Genomic DNA, 17,536 nt, shown 5'->3' with positions numbered 1-17,536 from the left:
AGGCTGCGGCTCCATGTGGAGAGCAGGGGGATGATGTGGGGACAGGGACACTGGGGGGATCTGCCCCCCACACCCTGTCCTGCCCGAGGCAGGGACCTGATTTCAGCTGCTCATCCCTGCATGGGCTGGAAATTCCTCTGCTGCATCCTCTGCTCCCCTCTGTTGTGATCAACGCGTCTCGAGAGCACCAGCCCCACTAATAAGGGGAATATTCAACATTAAGGGGAGATTATTTCAGTGAACAAGCCCAGCCCTGACACTTCTCTGGGGGCTGGGGGGGGTATAAACTCGGCCTGACCTCGCAGGGAATGGTGAGAGACTCCAACACCTCACGTGAATAAAACAAACTTTTAATAATGTACAGCAGAAATCGACAGCCTTGTTTTATATTAAACAAAAGATTTCCTATATTACATTGTATTTACATTTGCATACTGAAGAGGTAAAGTGTCTAAGTGGCTATTTTACAGTCCATTTCTAATAAAATATACAAAACAAAACAAATAAAAGGGTCAGATAAGTACCAAGAGATCTGTTCTGAAGCCAGCGTACCACGGGTCCACCCTGCGCCACGGACGAGAAGCACAAGCTCCGTACCTGCCTCTCCCCAGCACCCCACGTCCCCTTCTCCTTGTCCCCGGCTGCGGCGGTGGCATCTTCTCCTCAACTGCTTGTAATGGGACATTTTCCCCAGCTGCTGCCACCACCTCTTTTGGAGCCAGGCATGTTCCTATGTTTGCAACCCGTCAGCTGCGTGAGCACTGCCCCTCCCGGCACGGCTTTGCATGAAAAGTGCTGTATAAATGCTACATAGTCAGCGTTCCTGTCGCCGATCCGCCGCGGTCTTGACCGCCTGGTGATGGCATCTCTCTACAAATGAGTCTTCTCTCTTGTAGGGGGTTCCCTGTCCTCCTGTCCTGACTCCTGGGGACCCTCTCCGGCCTGAACCACTGTTTGGTTTAGCGCTGAGGCAGATGCATGTGTGGCTACAGTTGGAGGGTGGGGGGAGCAAGTCAGTGCAAGTCACGCAGCTGATTTAGCGTCCTCGAGAAGACCCTGCACCGTTAACGGGGACGGGAGACTCGTACTGGGAAATGAGAGCCTGCGGCGCTGGCAGGGGAGCGCGCGGCAGATGTACCTACCGGCATGGTGGGCCTTCCTATGGCAGTTTATGTCACAGTCGCTAAGACTTTGTCCCCAACCCAGCAGGGTCCTGTTAGAGCAGCTGAAGAGTCTGTAGGGCGAAGCGTCCACCACCTTGGTTTCTAAATGCAGAAGGGTTTGGTTAACAGACGTACGGTTCCGTGGACACATGGGGACCTCAGGCTGAGATCCGAGGCCGGACAAACCAGGAAGGGAAAGCTGGACATTGACGATGCGTACATGGCTCCCACCACGGCTCCACACCACCCGGCCCCAAACCCCACAGGAGGCGGCAAAATGGCTCCCAACACAAGGCAAAACACACTCCTCACTTTACACAACATCACAGACAACTGGGGAGTCTCGGGGAGGACGGACACACGGACAGATACACAGACAGCAAGAACAGAGTGTTCCAAAAAACAAAAGTTAACCCCGGTGGCCGGAGCAGAGATGAAACCTCCCCTTACAGAGCAGGCGCAAGATTTGAGTAGAAACAGTTCCAGTGTAAATCGAGCTGTGTGCAATTGGGTTTTTTTTTTTCTTTTTTTTTTTTTTTCAGTGATTTCTTTACAAACAAACAGGTCAAGAGGTAATAATTATAGATTGGTTTTCTTCTCTTATAAAGAATTAACAGTATTAAAAAAAGTTAAAATCCAGACCCTCCCATAAAATAATTATAATAATAAAAAAAAAAAATAATCAAAACCACTCCAGTTAAAATTTATGGCTTCAGAGTTCTATACCGTAGATACTGACCTAACCACCAAACAACCGGCACTTCCCAGATTGCCTTTAACGCTGCCATCAGCACGACAGACTCCAGCCTCAGCTACTGCAGACAACAGTCAAACCAACCCGGCTTCACCCTGATCCGGCATTTCATCAAAAGAAAATTCATGCAGTTCCCCCCACCCTACAAGTTATACACAGCCACTTCCAGATTATGAGATATTTATATACGTATATTAAAAAAAAAATGGATTTCCAAACCCACACCCCACTGTTGGACCCTGCTGGGCACCGAGTGCCCCTCGGGAGGTGCAGAGCAGGCCCCAGCCCCCAGCACGGCCCCGAGGGTGCCTGGATGGTGGACTCAGGAACCGCATTCCTGCAGTTCCCCACGGCCCGGTCTCCTTCCAGCCAGGCAGTGCCTGCTCTACAACACCCAGCTCAGCTCCGGGGCCATCTCCTCCCACCCCAAGTCTCTCTTTCCACCCTACCAAGAATTACAAACCCCGGGAGCTTGAGACAACAAAAAAACCCCGGATTCCAGGAGTGAAGTCAGTTCCTCATTTGTTTTGTCTTTAAAAAAAAAAAGGGAGGGGGTGGCAGTGAGGCAACCTGATGGGAAGTTCCTGCAGCCGGCATAGGGACAGCAAGGCCACAGCACCCATCGCAGAGCTAAGGATCTGGTTTTAAGCAGCCTGTCCAAGCCAGACAATGCTCACGACTCGACAAGGAGAGCACCAGCGCGCACAGCTCAAAAAAAGGACACTCTAGATTTGCACATGCACAGAAAGCACGAACAGAGATGAGCCACCCTACGGGCAGACACTGCACGTCGAGGGAAGGAGATGAACAGGCACGGGGGACACGCGCACCTCGCGCATGCATACACCACTGCACACACTGACAGCCAGTCAGAGTTCTGGGCTTTGACTTCGGATTTTTCAAGCTTAAGAAAAAGGAGGGAAACTGTTTCGTGAAGCTGATAAACTGTTCAGGCTCAGCCTCTCAGAAGGGAGCACCATTTGTTTTGCAAATGCTTTTTCTGCATGAACGTGCCAGTCCCTGGAAAAATCCTCGGAGTACGGCAAGAAAACCTTCCCTTTCCCTTCCCACTCCCAGCACCTCGCACCCTGGCCTCAACTGCTGCCAAGGGGTGCGCCGCGCGCTGAACTTTACAGGGATTTCTGTTAAAGAAACAAGAGTTACGATCATGGCTGAGATCCCTCAGGTTAAGTCCCTCTCGAGTCTTCACACTGTCAGGAGGTGATCATAAAAGGTTTCGGATTGTTTCATACCCAAGCAGGGCAAAGAGCCATTCAATAGGCTCTGTCACCCCACCGAGCAGCCTGTAGGTCACGCTGTCTGGTTGGTAGCAGTAGATTGGGCAGAAACACGAGGTAGGCCTCCGTCACACGTCTACTCTAGCATGGCAGCTTTTGTGCAGTTTCCTCCTGCTGGGGCTCAGAGCTTAGATTTTCACATCTTCCTGGACACTGAGCTGTGAGAGGGTTTTCTTAATGCGGAGGGCGGTGAGTCGAGCCGCTCCGTTTGCGTACCAGCACTCCCGCATCATCTTACCCATCACCCGCAGCGCCTAGGCAAGAAACAATGGCAAATGTCAGAGCTCTCCTCCCCCCGACCCCACATCGCTCTGCCAGGCGGCTGCTGCCTGGCTGGACATGGGTACAGCCTCCACACCTCCTAAAGCTGGAGCTCAACCTATAGTACTGCCCTGGTTTGAGCAACACAGGACCAGTTTTTCTTCTAATGCTTGGGAAAACTGCACTTCTAAAAGATTCTGATGTCTGAACTGGTGAAAATATTTACTTTTTCACCAGCTCTGGGGTGTGGGTTTCAAGGTCTCAGTGTTTTCGGGGTGTGGGGACGAGGAGGAGCGAGACACAGGCACTTGCCCCAAGTGTCCCATAACCCATGGGTTATTTCATACCATGAACGGCGCATTCCATAGAAATTAGAAACTTTGCTGAGGAGTTCTCTCTCTCCCACCCCCTTGGTGGCTGCCACCCCGAGAACTCCTTGCCCCGGTGCCGGAGCCCTGAGCCCTTCCCTTCCTCCCGAAGCCCCAGCGTTCACAGGATCCCACATTGGCTGTCCCTGCAGGGGGGGACCAGCCTCCTGTAATAGAATGGGCTTGTGTATTTTATATTGGTATTGGGATCAATATTGTTTCTTTAGTGTTATTAACATTAATTAATAAGTCTTATTCTATTAAACCTGTTTATATTCCAACCCTTGGGTTTCCTTGCTTTTCCCAACTCCCCTTCCCAGGCGTGGAGGGGTCATTGGGTGAGAGAGTAATTGTATAAACAACAACAAATTGTTGTGGGTTTCTCAAACAGTAACAAGTACTTACACTTTACTCACCTTATCGAGGGGGAAGGGGATGTGAAGACGAAAGCAGACCTTACCTCGTAGCTTTGCCACCAGTTCGGGATATTAGGCCGTAATTTCTGATCACATACGACCTTCCGCATCTCCTCAATAGAAGGATCAGAGGGTACGAGGTCGTAGTACGGAAGCTGATACTCTTCGTGGATACCTGGAAGGCAGAGAAGGGGAAATGCGGTTCCTGGGAGAAGGGATCCTCACCACAGCACTCGCTGAAGGCAGACGGATGCCGCTTTGGAACTCCATGACTCATTGCTGAGATGCGTCAACACTTTGCAGTTATTTAGAACAGAAACGAAGAGTCTGGGATTTGAGTTTACAAGAAAAATGCAGGGAAATAAAATGCAGCTGCCCAAACTGGAACAGAGTCAGTGTGCTGCGATTAACACCTCCCAGAGAGGCAGGGCGACCGAATCTCAAGGAGTCGAAGGCAGGACTGTCACGTGCACTGCAGTGCTGCGCTTCTACCTGCAGCTGGATGTGCCAAGACACACATTTACACCAATTTGGGGGAAGAAAGTCACCCACCAAATCGGCACCACCACTTCCTTAAAATCCATCCAAAGGACCACCAGCCACCAGTCAGAACATTAACCCCCACCTCCCCACACAGGCCAGTCTAACAGCAGTTGCAGGTCATTTCTGTTAACTCCCTCAGTAGCAACACATCTCCTCCCCCAGCCCCCCTCAAACCTCACAAACACCCAGGCCGGGAAACCCGTGAGGAAGCCAAGCCGATGGCACGGGCACACGAAGGGTATTACCTCCTGCATTGCACCTTCGAGCAATCTCCCAGTAGACCAAGCCCAAGGCATAGATATCAGCACATTTAAATGAATCAAAATGCTTCATGTTAATGGTTTCATCCAGGACTTCAGGGGCCATGTATCTGTAGAACAGAAAAGGAAGAACATGTTAATTTTGAGAGAGGATTCTCCGGAAGACAGTGAATGGCAAGTTTTCCCACACAGCATTTCCCAGCAGACAAAGCTCTACTCTGCACAGCTTTAATCAGAACAGAACCGGACCCTGTGGTCTAATAGGGTGAACAGAATAACTCAAAAAGAATAGCAAGTTGGGAAAGAGCTACAAATCATCCAAAAGCACATCAGGCTCCAGACAGTAGGCCCCAAAAGGCTTTAGAGAATGCCAAGCTTGTTGTCACGTAGTGTATGAGCTGCCTGGTGCCGAGTTTATGCAGTTGGCCTACACCTCTCGGCTGGATGGCACCCGAGACAAAGGTACTGACATCCCTTCAGCATCCCCCTGGGCACAATGCTGACACTGGTGAGACACTTGGAAAAGCTGAAGACAGAGAATTTCACCAGTGCTCAATCAGCAGCTCAGGCGTTCGCCTTCCAACACTGGCCAAGAACACCATTCTCCTACCGTTTGGTTCCAACCCTTTGATTTGGTGCAATATCAATTGTATCCGTAACTGAATCATGCCGGACGGCCAGACCAAGGTCAGCGATGGCACACGTGCCATTCTTCTTCACCAATATGTTCTTGGATTTCAAGTCCCTGTGAGCAATCCCAGGCTTTCCTAATAGAACAAAATAAAGAGTAGTGGGGGTCAAGGTCTGTTGAAATCTGTTAGTCAAACTGGCACCAAGGCAGTACCGGATCTCAGGGCGTTAGTTAAACTCTCAGTGTTGCAACACATTTTCCCGTTTGGATACACTTCAGCGCTGAGGAACAGCGCGGTGCTGCCAACACACGGCACGCGAAGGCTCTGCTCACGCCACAGAGGCTCTGCTGATGCAGTAGCACCCAGAGGCCTCAAGAGGGACATCAACTCCACCATCCCAGGCATCAAACACATCGATGGGGACCTAAGTTTGTAATTCTGCGTCTGCCTGCGGTAACACCCCACCCAAGCAGCACCAATTTTAGGATGGGGATGTGAAATGCTGCTGTAACTGCCAGGAGGTAGCGCGAGGCTGACCTACTGCGCAGCCAGAGCAATCTGTCTGTGCCCGGTCAATACTGACCAGATGAATCCAGGCTGACTCGGCCGGTGTTCTCTGTGCAGCACGCCACTCCCCCTCATCAATTCTGCTTTATTCTCCCCTCAAGAATTCCCAGCACCTTTTCAAACTTCGCTCTTACCCTGAGTACCCACAATCTCCATGTGTAGATGGGCCAGCCCACTAGCAGCAGACAGGGCGAGCTTGATCATCCCCTCGATAGTCACCGTGTATCGATTAAGGTAGTCAAAGAGAGACCCGTGCTCGTGGTAATCAGAGACGAGCCACAGCTGAGTCCATGTTCCATTATCTGCAGCAGGAAAGAGACTGTGCTCAGTCAGGGACAGCAGGGAGCCATCGAGCATTTTGCACCTGTCTTTTTGGTACAGAGTAGAGCTGCTGGGTAATGAGGCAGTTCCACAGCCAGCCTGGGGCAAATACGGTAAAAAAACTTTAAGGCAAAACACAGCTTCCTAAGGTAGAGCTTAACGCACCATTGCGCCTCTCAAGAACAGCAGCAATTTTACCATCTTTTGGCAAGAAGCATTCAAATATGTAGCTATTTGAAAAGCCAACAGTTTTCATTAACCATTTAATTGCAAATCCAAATGAAGAAATAAATGCAGCTCCCAAGAGCAGACTGGTGAGGTCTCTGCTCTCAGGACTGAAGCACGTTTTACCTTTGTTATCTGCAGCAATAAATCCCAGGATGTTCTCGTGTCGCAGCATAACGGTTTGATATATTTCCGCTTCCCTAAACCAGGACCGCTCCTCACGTGAAGAGAAGATTTTTACAGCCACGTCACCTCCACGCCACCTGCCACGCCACACTTCCCCAAAACGGCCTTTCCCAATGATCTCTTGAAGGACAATCGTCCGAGCCACAGTCCGTTGGACAAAAAGTGGCAAACCTACAGACAAGAAATTGGAGGAATGAATGGCTGCAGCAGCAAAAGAAACTCCTGGAACCCTGGAGTCTGAAGTAGAGCATCTCCAGACCTAGAAGGCTCCACGTTTGATAACAACCAGCAGCCTAAGCAAGCCCCAAACCAGCAAATGGTGGTAGCTCCTGCGTAGGACGTGCCGTTTGGCTGCTTGGGCAGCATCTGCATATCGCTTTGAAGTAGCTTGAAACCCGCCAGTGATTAGGCACAGAGCAGTTGGGGAACTTCTGCTCTATGGCAGATCAAAGTAACTTTAGCCTGAATATGCAAAGAGTGTAACTCGTTGAAGACAGACTCTGCTAAAAAGCAGTAAACCCCCAGAATCTCTCTTAAGGAGCCCTAATGTAGCTGCCACCTCTTACGTCAGCTGCAGAGCTCACCTGCTGAGAACACGTACAGAAGAGATCGCAAAACATTTTATATATAGCAGATACGGTGCTAAATGTTTATTCCCTGGTCAAATACCAGCTTGTTATATTCTCTGCCTCTGTGGATTATCCTACAGTTTCCATCTGCTGCAAAATTCATTTTTTTTTTAACCTAACTGCTTTCATAGTTCAAAGTCATGAATAAAACGTGACTTCTCTATCTGTTCTGGGGATGGTTTCTTTTAAGTACTACAACAGAGAACACTGGACATTGTTCACTTTGGAAGATCCAAGGATTCTTTGGGCTGAAACGCACTGTGCAAATGCAGAATCTGCACACTGTAAAATTTTCAGCTGCTGGGATCTTTCCCATTTTCCTGCTAGCTCTGACGCAGGTGACGTCCTGCATTCTCCTCTGAAAGCCAACAACCCACAGGTTAGCAGTTAATGTCTGTTTCCAAACCAAATCCCCTTCCAGGGTTAGATTTGAACTAGACGTAGCTGTTTTGAGTTATCCTCTTGGAGAAAAGCTACCCAAAACTATTTTTACACATCATTTTACACAGCAGTTAAGGAGGAGGAGTTGAACTATTGCTCTTACCCAGCCCAAGCACTCAACACTGACACAGGGCTGTGGCCACACCATCTACCACGTGACTGAATTTAAAACACGCCCTCCACATTACTCATGACAGGGCAACCGGAACAGGCTGACGAGGCAACAGCCAACCTGTGGCAACCAGGAGCCCAGAACAGACTCCTCCATTAGAATTGCAAGTTCTCATTCGTCATTTCCAGTCATATCTTAATACCTGAACCAGAGCCAGAGGTGGAGAGATCGTAGACTAGATCTTGCAAGGTCTTATCCTTTGACAGGCACATTTCACAAGAGGGGTCTTCCATGTCCAGCCGCTGACGGTTGTGATAGACTCGTTGGTGGTGATGAAAAATAAAGACTACTATGATCATGACAACAAACACAAGGAAGACAGGTCCAGCAATCACTGCCACCAGCTCCACAGGACCCCAGCTTGATGGAGGTTCATTATCTTTCAGGTGTCCTTGAAAGGAAAGGGAGGAGAAAACCACTTTTAGAAAATTATCACTCCTTCACAAGAGCTCTTTAAGGACTTTCTTCTTGTGTTTTAATTATCCTCTCAGAGCCTGGACAATTTTAGCTTGCTGCTCCAGGATGGTAGAGGACACATCAAAATAATATGGGACTGATAAAGTCACCAGGCAGGCAAACTACAGCTAGAACCCCCAAAAGAAGATGGTGCCTCAATTGTGGGATCAGGGATTATGGCACTTGCTATTTAAAAGAGGACAGGAGCCTCTTCTGGGCTGAATTTGCTAGAACAGCCTGCATTTTACGTTCCACTCAAACTCTCCAAGCAGAAGAAAAAAACACCAGGCAGTAAGGACTCATTTCTCTCTTTCCCCTTTGCCCTATAACAACCAGTAAAGACTCATACCCGAAGACAACAATTATTTGTCTTTTTGAGAACAGATGAGATTTCCCCACTGCACCCAAGAAAAATGGAGTCTTCACATGACCCACTAAATAACAGCCCAAAACGGAGCCTAAGGAGGTATGAGGAAGTACTGCATGCCCTCTGTGTCCCAGGAATTAGAAAGAAGCAGACATTTCCCACACCCTCACTCAAAGGCAGGGCTGCTTCCTCTTCGCGTATTCAGAATCCGTGCACCCCTTCACCCCACACACTTCACTCTGAAGCTGCTGCAACGTTCCCATACTGATGGCTCGTCACTGAAAAGATCTACAGTCCTAGAAGATGGAAAGTGACTCTTAACTGATAAAAGGCAGGCTACAGCACAGCTCAGCCCCAGAAAAAGGGATCTGAGCTGTGCCCAGGGAACACACACCATCCTCAGGCCACTGCAGGCAGAGCATCATGCAGCAGAAACATATTTAAGTGTAAATGAATGTTGCTGCTGCTGCTGCTTTCAGGAGCCTGTAGGACACCAGCAGCAGAGCTGGTAAGGCGAGAGGAGTCTCGTAATACAGAGCTACTGAGTGCAGGTGGGAAAAAAACGCCAAACTTTGGAAGCTTCTCCTACCCTAAAGTACAACCGCATCATCTGGTGACATTTTGTTGGCCACAGGGGAGTTCAAGCAACTTCACATTTTAATTTAAAGTAGTTTGTTATTGTTTCTACTTTACGGATCAAGGAAATAAACCTAGCACTCAAATTCACACAGCAACCTAAGGGAAGAAGGGAAAAATGGCTGAGGACTCCTTATTCCCAATCCCAACAGACAGCTTCTTCCCTCCCCACTTCAAACAGGCCATTTATTTAGTCCTCTACTCACCACTGGGAACCATCAAATCAATTTTGTTGCAAAAATCAGAGTAGCAGCAGTGAGTATTACGCAGATCTTCTGAACTCAGACAATAGAAGGGTTTCCCAGCAGGAATCAATTTTGCTTCAGGAATGCAGGTCCGAACGTGATGTTTAACACCATCCAGGTTGAAGACTGAGACCATGCACGCGCCATCCGTTTCACAGGTGGAGTTTGCTTGTTTGCAGTCAGAGCACAAACACGTCAAAGCTGCAGAAATCAAAACAAGACCCCCTCCTTAAAACCCACCGGAGACTGAACGCTCAAACAAGAGAAAACTTCTTGAAATTTCTCATTTCAGAGGGAACGGGACATTCTTAGACTCAGGAAGAACTGACTTTGGGAACAGAACAAGTCATACTCGGTGTTTCAGACCCGCAAGAACCCAATTTAAGCACAAAACACAACGTGGAAGCAGAGGAGCCTTTTCAGAAGACGACTGCCCAGACAGCCCTTTTTCCTGCCCCTGTCACAACCACTAACAGTGATGACCCAAGTCATCCCTGCAAACTAGGCTAGATTTTACCAAGATCCACTCCCAACCTGACCGAGGGTCAGAACGCAAACTGAAAACAACAATTGTTCACACTGACAGACTGGGTTTCACCCGAACTCGCTGTCCGGGCTTCCTCAGCCACGCCAAAGACGAGCTGCCCGTTAGGGGCTAGCGAGGGACAACCTCCCCAGCTTGCAGGAGACAAGCAGCAGTTGACAGATGCCAAACCAAACCCAATCAAAACCATCTACGCAAGCCAAGCGTGCTACACCAACCAGATCAGCCACTTAGTTACTGCTTTCCTGATCCCAGACACTACCTTGGGTCAAATACATTCCTGGCTTTTTGCCTGCTCTCCACGAAGATTATTTGGGTAAAGAGCGAAGGAGAAACTCCAAGGCAGATTCCCACATTTTTCCGCCTCCCAGCTGTCATTGTGCTTTTCTCAAGCTGCCTGAAAAACTGTAAGCAAATCCCCTGGCATCGCCATCCTTGGGAACAAAGAGCGAATACAACAATGTCAAGAAGAAGGGTGGGGCTTGTTTAGCAGCACACAGTATTTTCTTCAGCTTTCATCAGATCTTTCAGCCTCCCTGGAGGGATTCAGAAACATGTACTTACCCGCTGCAGAAATGGTCTTTCAGGTAGAGAGAGTTTGAAGAAGGGTTTTGAAAGAAACAAGCACCACAGTTAACTCTCCCCAGCCTGATAGCTAAATCCTCTATGTCTGCTTGTACCTTCTCGGTTTGAAGACACACATGAAAGTCACTGTCAATATTCGTGCATGTCAGCCACCTTCCCGCGGGGCAAGGGAAGTGCCGAGCCCTCAGTCACCATCTCTGGCAACCAGCAGGCTTAAGAAGCACCAGCATTCAAGGATATTCATGACACTAGAAGAGCCTCTCCCAGCTAACACGTGGAGAGTTACGCTGCTGGGGGCACCTTACTTGAGCTTAACGAAAAACCAGCAGGTCCTGATCAACCTCAGGGTTCTCCATTTAGGAGGAAGACACTCATTATCCCTTATCTCCAGTGTTCTAGGAAAATCAGTTAGGCTAATTGACTTAGGACGCAATTCTCTCTGGACACTGCGTTCTTCATTTCCTAGCTGTTGTTGGGAGCTGTTTCACAGCTCAGAGGTGGGCTGTGGTGTTTCAGATAGGCTAAACGCAGACGCTGGTGAGTTTTGAACCCCCAGGTGCAAAGCTGAACCAGCAGCCAGTAAACCCCAGAAGAGCTGTTAAGTGAGACATCTTTAAAAAGCATCACAAGCAAATGTAGCTTATTACTATGTGCTTAGCACAGGCCAAGGAAAAGGGACACAGGATGGAAAAGGGACAGAGAAGACCCTGAGACTGAACTGTATTGAGGATTGAGAGCACCATACCCATCGATTACGCTGTTTTTAAGGGAAAACTTTATAATGGAAGGAAAAAAAAAAAAACCACTAATGTTCAACTTGACAAACAGCTCCGAGTATGCTGTTTTCCAGTGGTCAGCAGAGCACAGAAAAGACAATTCTTCTGAAAAATATGCACACTTGGGGAAACAAATGTTGGTTATAATGGAGTTTTTATGAAAACATGAGAAAGGAAGAAGCAGACAGGGCACATTCCTACCTTCAAGAATGCTTAAAAGGACATAGAGTTTTAAAGCATCTCATTTGTTACTTTATCAAAAACTCAAGGTACAAATTAAAAACATTTAAACCACACACGTTTCACCACGTAGGCTCTTTTCAACTTGACTTAGATACAGCAAAACTGAACTTTGTTCCTGTTTAGACTAATTTCTAAGGTCTCAAACCCAAGGCATGTGGTATGGCAGTTTTGCTTCCAGAAGCTCCGAAGTAAACAAAACACTTCAATGCACTAATAAAACTGGTTTTGTAAACTTCTTACTGAAACTAAGTATCTGGCCTGAAACTAAGCATCCCTCTGAGAAAGAAAGCAGAGGAGCTGGTTGTTGCATTTCTAGCATTAAAAAAAAAATCAGTTTACCTGCAAGGTATGATACCAGAGCTCTGGTGCACAGGGACAGAGGCAGAAGATCCGTATCTGTCCTGTGCAGAGCAGAAGTTTCCTGCTGAGGAGGGGCAGCCCCACAGAGCATGGCCTCAGCTCACCTCCTGGTGCTGCCAGCTGATGTTCCCCCTCTGAGACAACTACTCTTTTTTTAACAGCAATTCTTATGTTTGCACCTCAAAACCCCCTATGGTAAGGAGAGTAGCATGAACAAAGAAAATTAAGGCTTCAGCACATGTGTACTTCTGCTACACCTTTCAGGAGAGACACTCGAGGCTTTCCAGATACTCCTGTCATTAACCTCCAGGCTACAGGTAGGCACTCTCAAATTTTAGGAAAGACGGTGAGATCCCTGGGCAAGCACTGAAGTCCAGCTCCAGCCTCCCTTGCACAGCCAGGAGTAGACTCTTTATTTTTACTATGAAAAAGCCCAGGATACACATCTACCATGGCTACAGCCATGTTCCTCCCTAAGCATCACCTCCCGCAGGCACCGGGTGCGCTGAGAAGGAAAAGCTTGCCTGCACCGGGGCTCGCCGGGAACTGGGCAGCTGCTGGCAGAGAGGAGAATGACAGGGCAACCCATGCTGGTCCAGCATTTCAAGTCTGATTAACCAGGAGGGAAAATTCTCCTCATATCATCATCATCATCAGAAGCCAGGAAAAAGCAACTGTTGTTTCCCCTCGGGTAAGGGTCAGAAAATGGACAGGTACCCAGAGCCCCGCGCTGGGCATCTCTGGGGTGCTCCTGAGAGCAGCCGGGGATGCCTCGGCGAAGCAAAAGGAGAGTGAATAAAAGCATTTTTCATACCAACAGCACTCTTTTTCTTTGGGAAGAAAAGCTTCTATTGAGCAAAACATATAATCTACTTAATAAAAGAAACCGACTGGGCTGAAGAAAATAGATGGGGCAAACGAAAACAAAAGAGCAGTTCACAGAGCTGGGGCAGCGCAGACGCCCGGGGATGAGTCCGCCCGGAAGGTGCTACAGAAGTTGGCAGCAGAGGCTGCTCTATCCGCTCAGCACACTCCTTCTGACATCCTGCTCAGAGACAAACCCAACCCTTTAAAGAAGCTGTTTAAACAAGCCTAACATTAAGCTGTAGATCCTCAGAAAGAAAGCTTTGTTCTCACTCAGGGGATGGATCAGGTTGGGATTTATACTGAAGCAAACCCTCACTGTGATTTAATCCAAGGCAGAGCGCGGGTGGTGGCGATATCCACCCCTGGAGCAAGCCAGCCCGGTGCCAGCCCTCACTGCTCTTCCCGAAAACAAGAGCGGTCAGTTGGTACTGCCGAAGGACAAACTCTCCTTGACCCTCAGTTCACACAGCCCAGGGCTCGGCTGCTGGCCCAGCTACTCCTTCAAGTGACCACCCTGGGCCCAAGAGGGGCTTCTGCTCCTTGCGAGGCACCCATCCAGGGACACGGATTGCTCCTGGCAGGAACTGAGCATGGAAGTATTAGTATCCCTTTGCATTATCTACAGCAGAGAGAAAACCAAGAAAAGGCCTTCTTGTACCAAATTCCCCCATTAAAGGCGACTATTTACAAAATGAATCCAAACAAACAGGTGGAGGTCCCTGGATTAGAGCTCAAGGCTCCAGGGAGACTACAATATTAGGCTCTGACAGTCAAAGAATATTTTTTTTTTTTTTAGCAACTATCTGAGCTCATTTTGCACATATATATTCTCACACAGGATTGCATGTGTCAAGATGTCTATGCAGCTAGACAGGGGAAAGTTTCACAGCAAAATCTAATGTAATGGTGTTAAGCACCTTTTGGAATACATTTTCCTGAAGCTGTGCTATGCAAGACGACATTTTCTCAGGGCTAACCACTACCTGATCAAGATGTATTAAGATAATTAACCTGAAGATGATCATTGGTAAAATTGCCAATAACCACCCACGTATTTACCAGATAAACAGATTTTTTGCAGAGATTGTAAGCTGCTGTTCTTTTTCAACAGTTCGAATGGAGGCTGGAACAACAATGATTGCCCTGACTTCTGAGCCTTTATAAGGCTCTGGAACAGGAGCTGCAATTTATTATGTCTCTGCACAGCACCTAACTTAATGAGACCCAATCTGGTAGTGATGCTTTAATGCTGCAGCAGCATAATGTTAGCAAGAGAAATGGAAAACAATTGGGTTTGTACCTCTGCTGTTTCTTTAGATGCTCTAATGAAGAGGGACGTGTGTAAACATGCTTGGAAGAAAGAAATACCTTTCAGGGTTTCGCTATATACTGTGCTGAAATAAATAAAGAATAACCTTTATCACAGAGTGTTTTGCCCAAAAGCAGGCTAGGAATAAAATGCACTCCCTTGCGGCAAGGCAGCGGAGGTCTGTTCCAGGAGTCCCTTTGTGCTCCCTGTTCAACCAGAGCACCCCAAGAATGGTGCTTCCAGAAAACAACCAGGGCTTCACATTCAAAAGGCCGGGATGAGGACATCCAAAGCCATCTGATGAAGATTTTAAAAACAAAGATTTACTTTCCATTATATTCACCTTGATCCTTCTGCTGCCTGGCATCAACAACTGGATCCCTACATCCCTCTCTAGGATACGCCTGAGTCTGAAATGCCTGCCTTGTATAAATATATATATATATATATACACACACCCACCCCCCCACCAGTACTTCTCCATGCTCCAGAGTCAGCTCACCCACACCCACTGCCTCCAAAATCAAGTGCAAGGCCACTTCTGGACACTCCCAATGCCCCTGTTTCCTTACAAAGGAGCAGAAACGAGCACGGATTTGCCCTTTTGTAGATACAGTGCCACCAACTCGGATATCCCTCCTACATCCCACTGCCCCAGCAACTTCTCCTCCTACTTTCAGATCTCAACATCTCTTTTGCTCCTTGCTTATGAAATCTACTGACCCACTGCTGCTAAATGAAAGAGAGTTAAAATTAGCTGCAAAGTACTATGAAAAAAAGCACTTTTATGCAAGTCATCCAGAAACTAAAAATTATACTAGGATATTTAAAGCTGGAAACAAGAGTCTCAACTTTTTCAAGCTGGCTGCAGTCCCCTGGCACAGGTTGAACCTGATATGAACACATCACGGCTGAGCAGAAAATATGTACTAAATGGAAAAAAAAAAATAAATAGGCAGGAAGAACATGCTCTCACCTTTAAAGTGAAAAACTTTCCCTGCATCTACTCAAGTAACACAAAAGGAGAGCTTCTAAATGAATTTTAAATAAGCGAATTGACAGGAGTCTCATCATTAATAGGTTAATTAGAAGAAGCCTTGACATTTCTGCTGCTGCTCTTCAACTCAGAAAACAGACACATGGTTCCAAACTCCCTCTCCAGGCTCTGCTCTGACACCTATTTTGTGTTTTAACTTCTTAGGAAACCAGTTTAGGAGCCACCCATACCACACCAGCACTGTGGAGGAAAGCCCTGCAAACCAGTCTCATGGCAAGGCAGATACACAGGTCATTACTGATGGCTTTCAAGACTTAAGACCGATGCTGTGTATTCTCAGGCAACAGGCACACGCTTTTTCAGAGTCTAAATAACAAGTTATTTAACATGCAGTCTATGTTCCAGCACCCAGCAGCCCACAGGTTACTTCCAAGAAGCCCACAGAAGACAGCAAGAGCTGAAAAACCAAGCCTTTGTCAAGGGGCTTTAATAGGCAGTGAAGTCCACTTTTCTGATGAAAAAATAAATACACGGGTCCACAATCAATGAGAAGGGAGGTTGGAAAGCCAGTGGCTTAAATAATGGGGACAAAAGAGGTCTCCCAGCCTGTACAACTGCTCACACAGAGGGTCCGGCTCTACAAGCTCAGCACCAGTGAAGGTTCCATCCCTGTAACACCATCGCAGCTTTCTCCCTCGAGATGAGCAATTCCTCCTCGGTCTGCTCAGATAACTGTGCTGGCTGTGCGGCAGAGAACATATTTCCACTGGTCAACACCCAGTGAACTTTGCTTGCTGTTAAGAGAATTGACGTTTTACTTTGCTCCTTTCGCAACAGCAATTTCCGGAGCATCCACTACTGGCAGCGGACGGCATACCCAGGGAAAAAAAAAAAAAATCTGAGCTGTCTGGCCAAGGAGCTGAAGGAGTTCAAGAATGCTTGTTGGACACTGTTTTTAATTTCCAGTTAGAGAAGTCTTTCTTGGAAAGTTGTAAGATACAACTTATGGACCACGCGGAGTTTGCCTGATTTAACCAGGTAAATATTTTAAGTAGGTGTTAATAGTAAGATCTGCTGGCCCAAGATTGCTCCCCACAGTATTCTTTTGCTTTATTTCAAGCATGCAAACAAAGCCTAGCTACAACCACCCTACAACCACCCTGCAACCATCGCTGCAGAGGCACCTTTTTTTTTTTTTTCTTTCTTTCCCTTTTTTGGAAGGGGCTGGGGGGGTGTTTTCTACTCCATTTACTGACGCACACAGAGGTTCACAGCTCCCAAGCACTGCAGAAATCAGGATGTCTTTCCAACCTCCCCTGAAATAAGCAGCTGTTAAGATCTCTTGTATAAAGCACAGTAGTAAGGGCAGCCCTTGCCGGCTGAGGACGTAGTCTGAGTGCACATCATGGCTGCTCGAGAAGCAAACAATTTGCAGGGTGAGGGTCCCTGTTCCCTGCCATCCTGCTCCCGGCTCCACAAACGCAGCTCCCTGGCGCCCTTGAGGCCAGGCTGAGCCCACATCTTCTACTGGACGTCGTGAACAAAAACACAGAGCACATACCGAGCGGAAACAATAACCAGCCATCCAGAGCCCAGTATCAAAGGCACTGACAGTCGGCCGAGTTTCCAGGAGACACACGCAGTCAATTGGCCCTTTCCTGTTTATTTATTTATTTCTTAATAAACACCAGCTGTATATAAAATGTGAAGTGAAAGTCTGAGAGCAGATGTGAGACGAGTCTCATTGGGTCCTGCTTTGCCATTTATCACAGAAAAGCTGAAACACCTTTCTAAGGCTGGATTATTCTTTAGGTTAAAACAAAGCCCGGCCACGCTCCCCTAAAGCAGGTTTGTATTACCAGATTCACCTGGACTCGCAAATACACCCCTAACCTACTGCCCTAGTGGGGATTTA

The 17,536-nt window shown here is 47.8% G+C and overlaps 1 protein-coding gene across 8 annotated transcripts; it reads right to left on the bottom strand.

Moving 5' to 3' along the window:
• Nucleotides 1-1,708: 1,708 nt before the first annotated feature.
• ACVR1B (activin A receptor type 1B) lies at nt 1,709-10,136 on the bottom strand. Of its 8 annotated transcripts, XM_074164975.1 has the most exons (9): nt 9,902-10,106; nt 8,379-8,627; nt 7,780-7,781; nt 6,935-7,022; nt 6,397-6,564; nt 5,674-5,830; nt 5,049-5,173; nt 4,305-4,435; nt 1,709-3,469 (listed from the first exon to the last, which is right to left on the bottom strand). In XM_074164975.1, exons 1-9 carry the CDS (start codon nt 10,074-10,076, stop codon nt 3,344-3,346), a joined length of 1,221 nt encoding a protein of 406 aa, XP_074021076.1. In that variant the 5' UTR covers nt 10,077-10,106; the 3' UTR covers nt 1,709-3,343. The 8 variants fall into 8 exon arrangements, with proteins under 8 accessions (XP_074021076.1, XP_074021075.1, XP_074021074.1 ...); XM_074164974.1 differs by lacking the exon at nt 7,780-7,781 and having other exon boundaries at nt 6,935-7,165; nt 9,902-10,136; XM_074164973.1 differs by lacking the exon at nt 7,780-7,781 and having other exon boundaries at nt 6,397-6,705; nt 6,920-7,165.
• Nucleotides 10,137-17,536: the final 7,400 nt, after the last annotated feature.

This window comes from Numenius arquata, chromosome 29, assembly GCF_964106895.1.
Source record: "Numenius arquata chromosome 29, bNumArq3.hap1.1, whole genome shotgun sequence".
In the NCBI taxonomy this organism is placed as follows: domain Eukaryota; kingdom Metazoa; phylum Chordata; class Aves; order Charadriiformes; family Scolopacidae; genus Numenius; species Numenius arquata.
The sequence above is the reverse complement of the archived record's forward strand: the minus strand, read 5'-3'. Positions and strand labels throughout refer to the sequence as shown.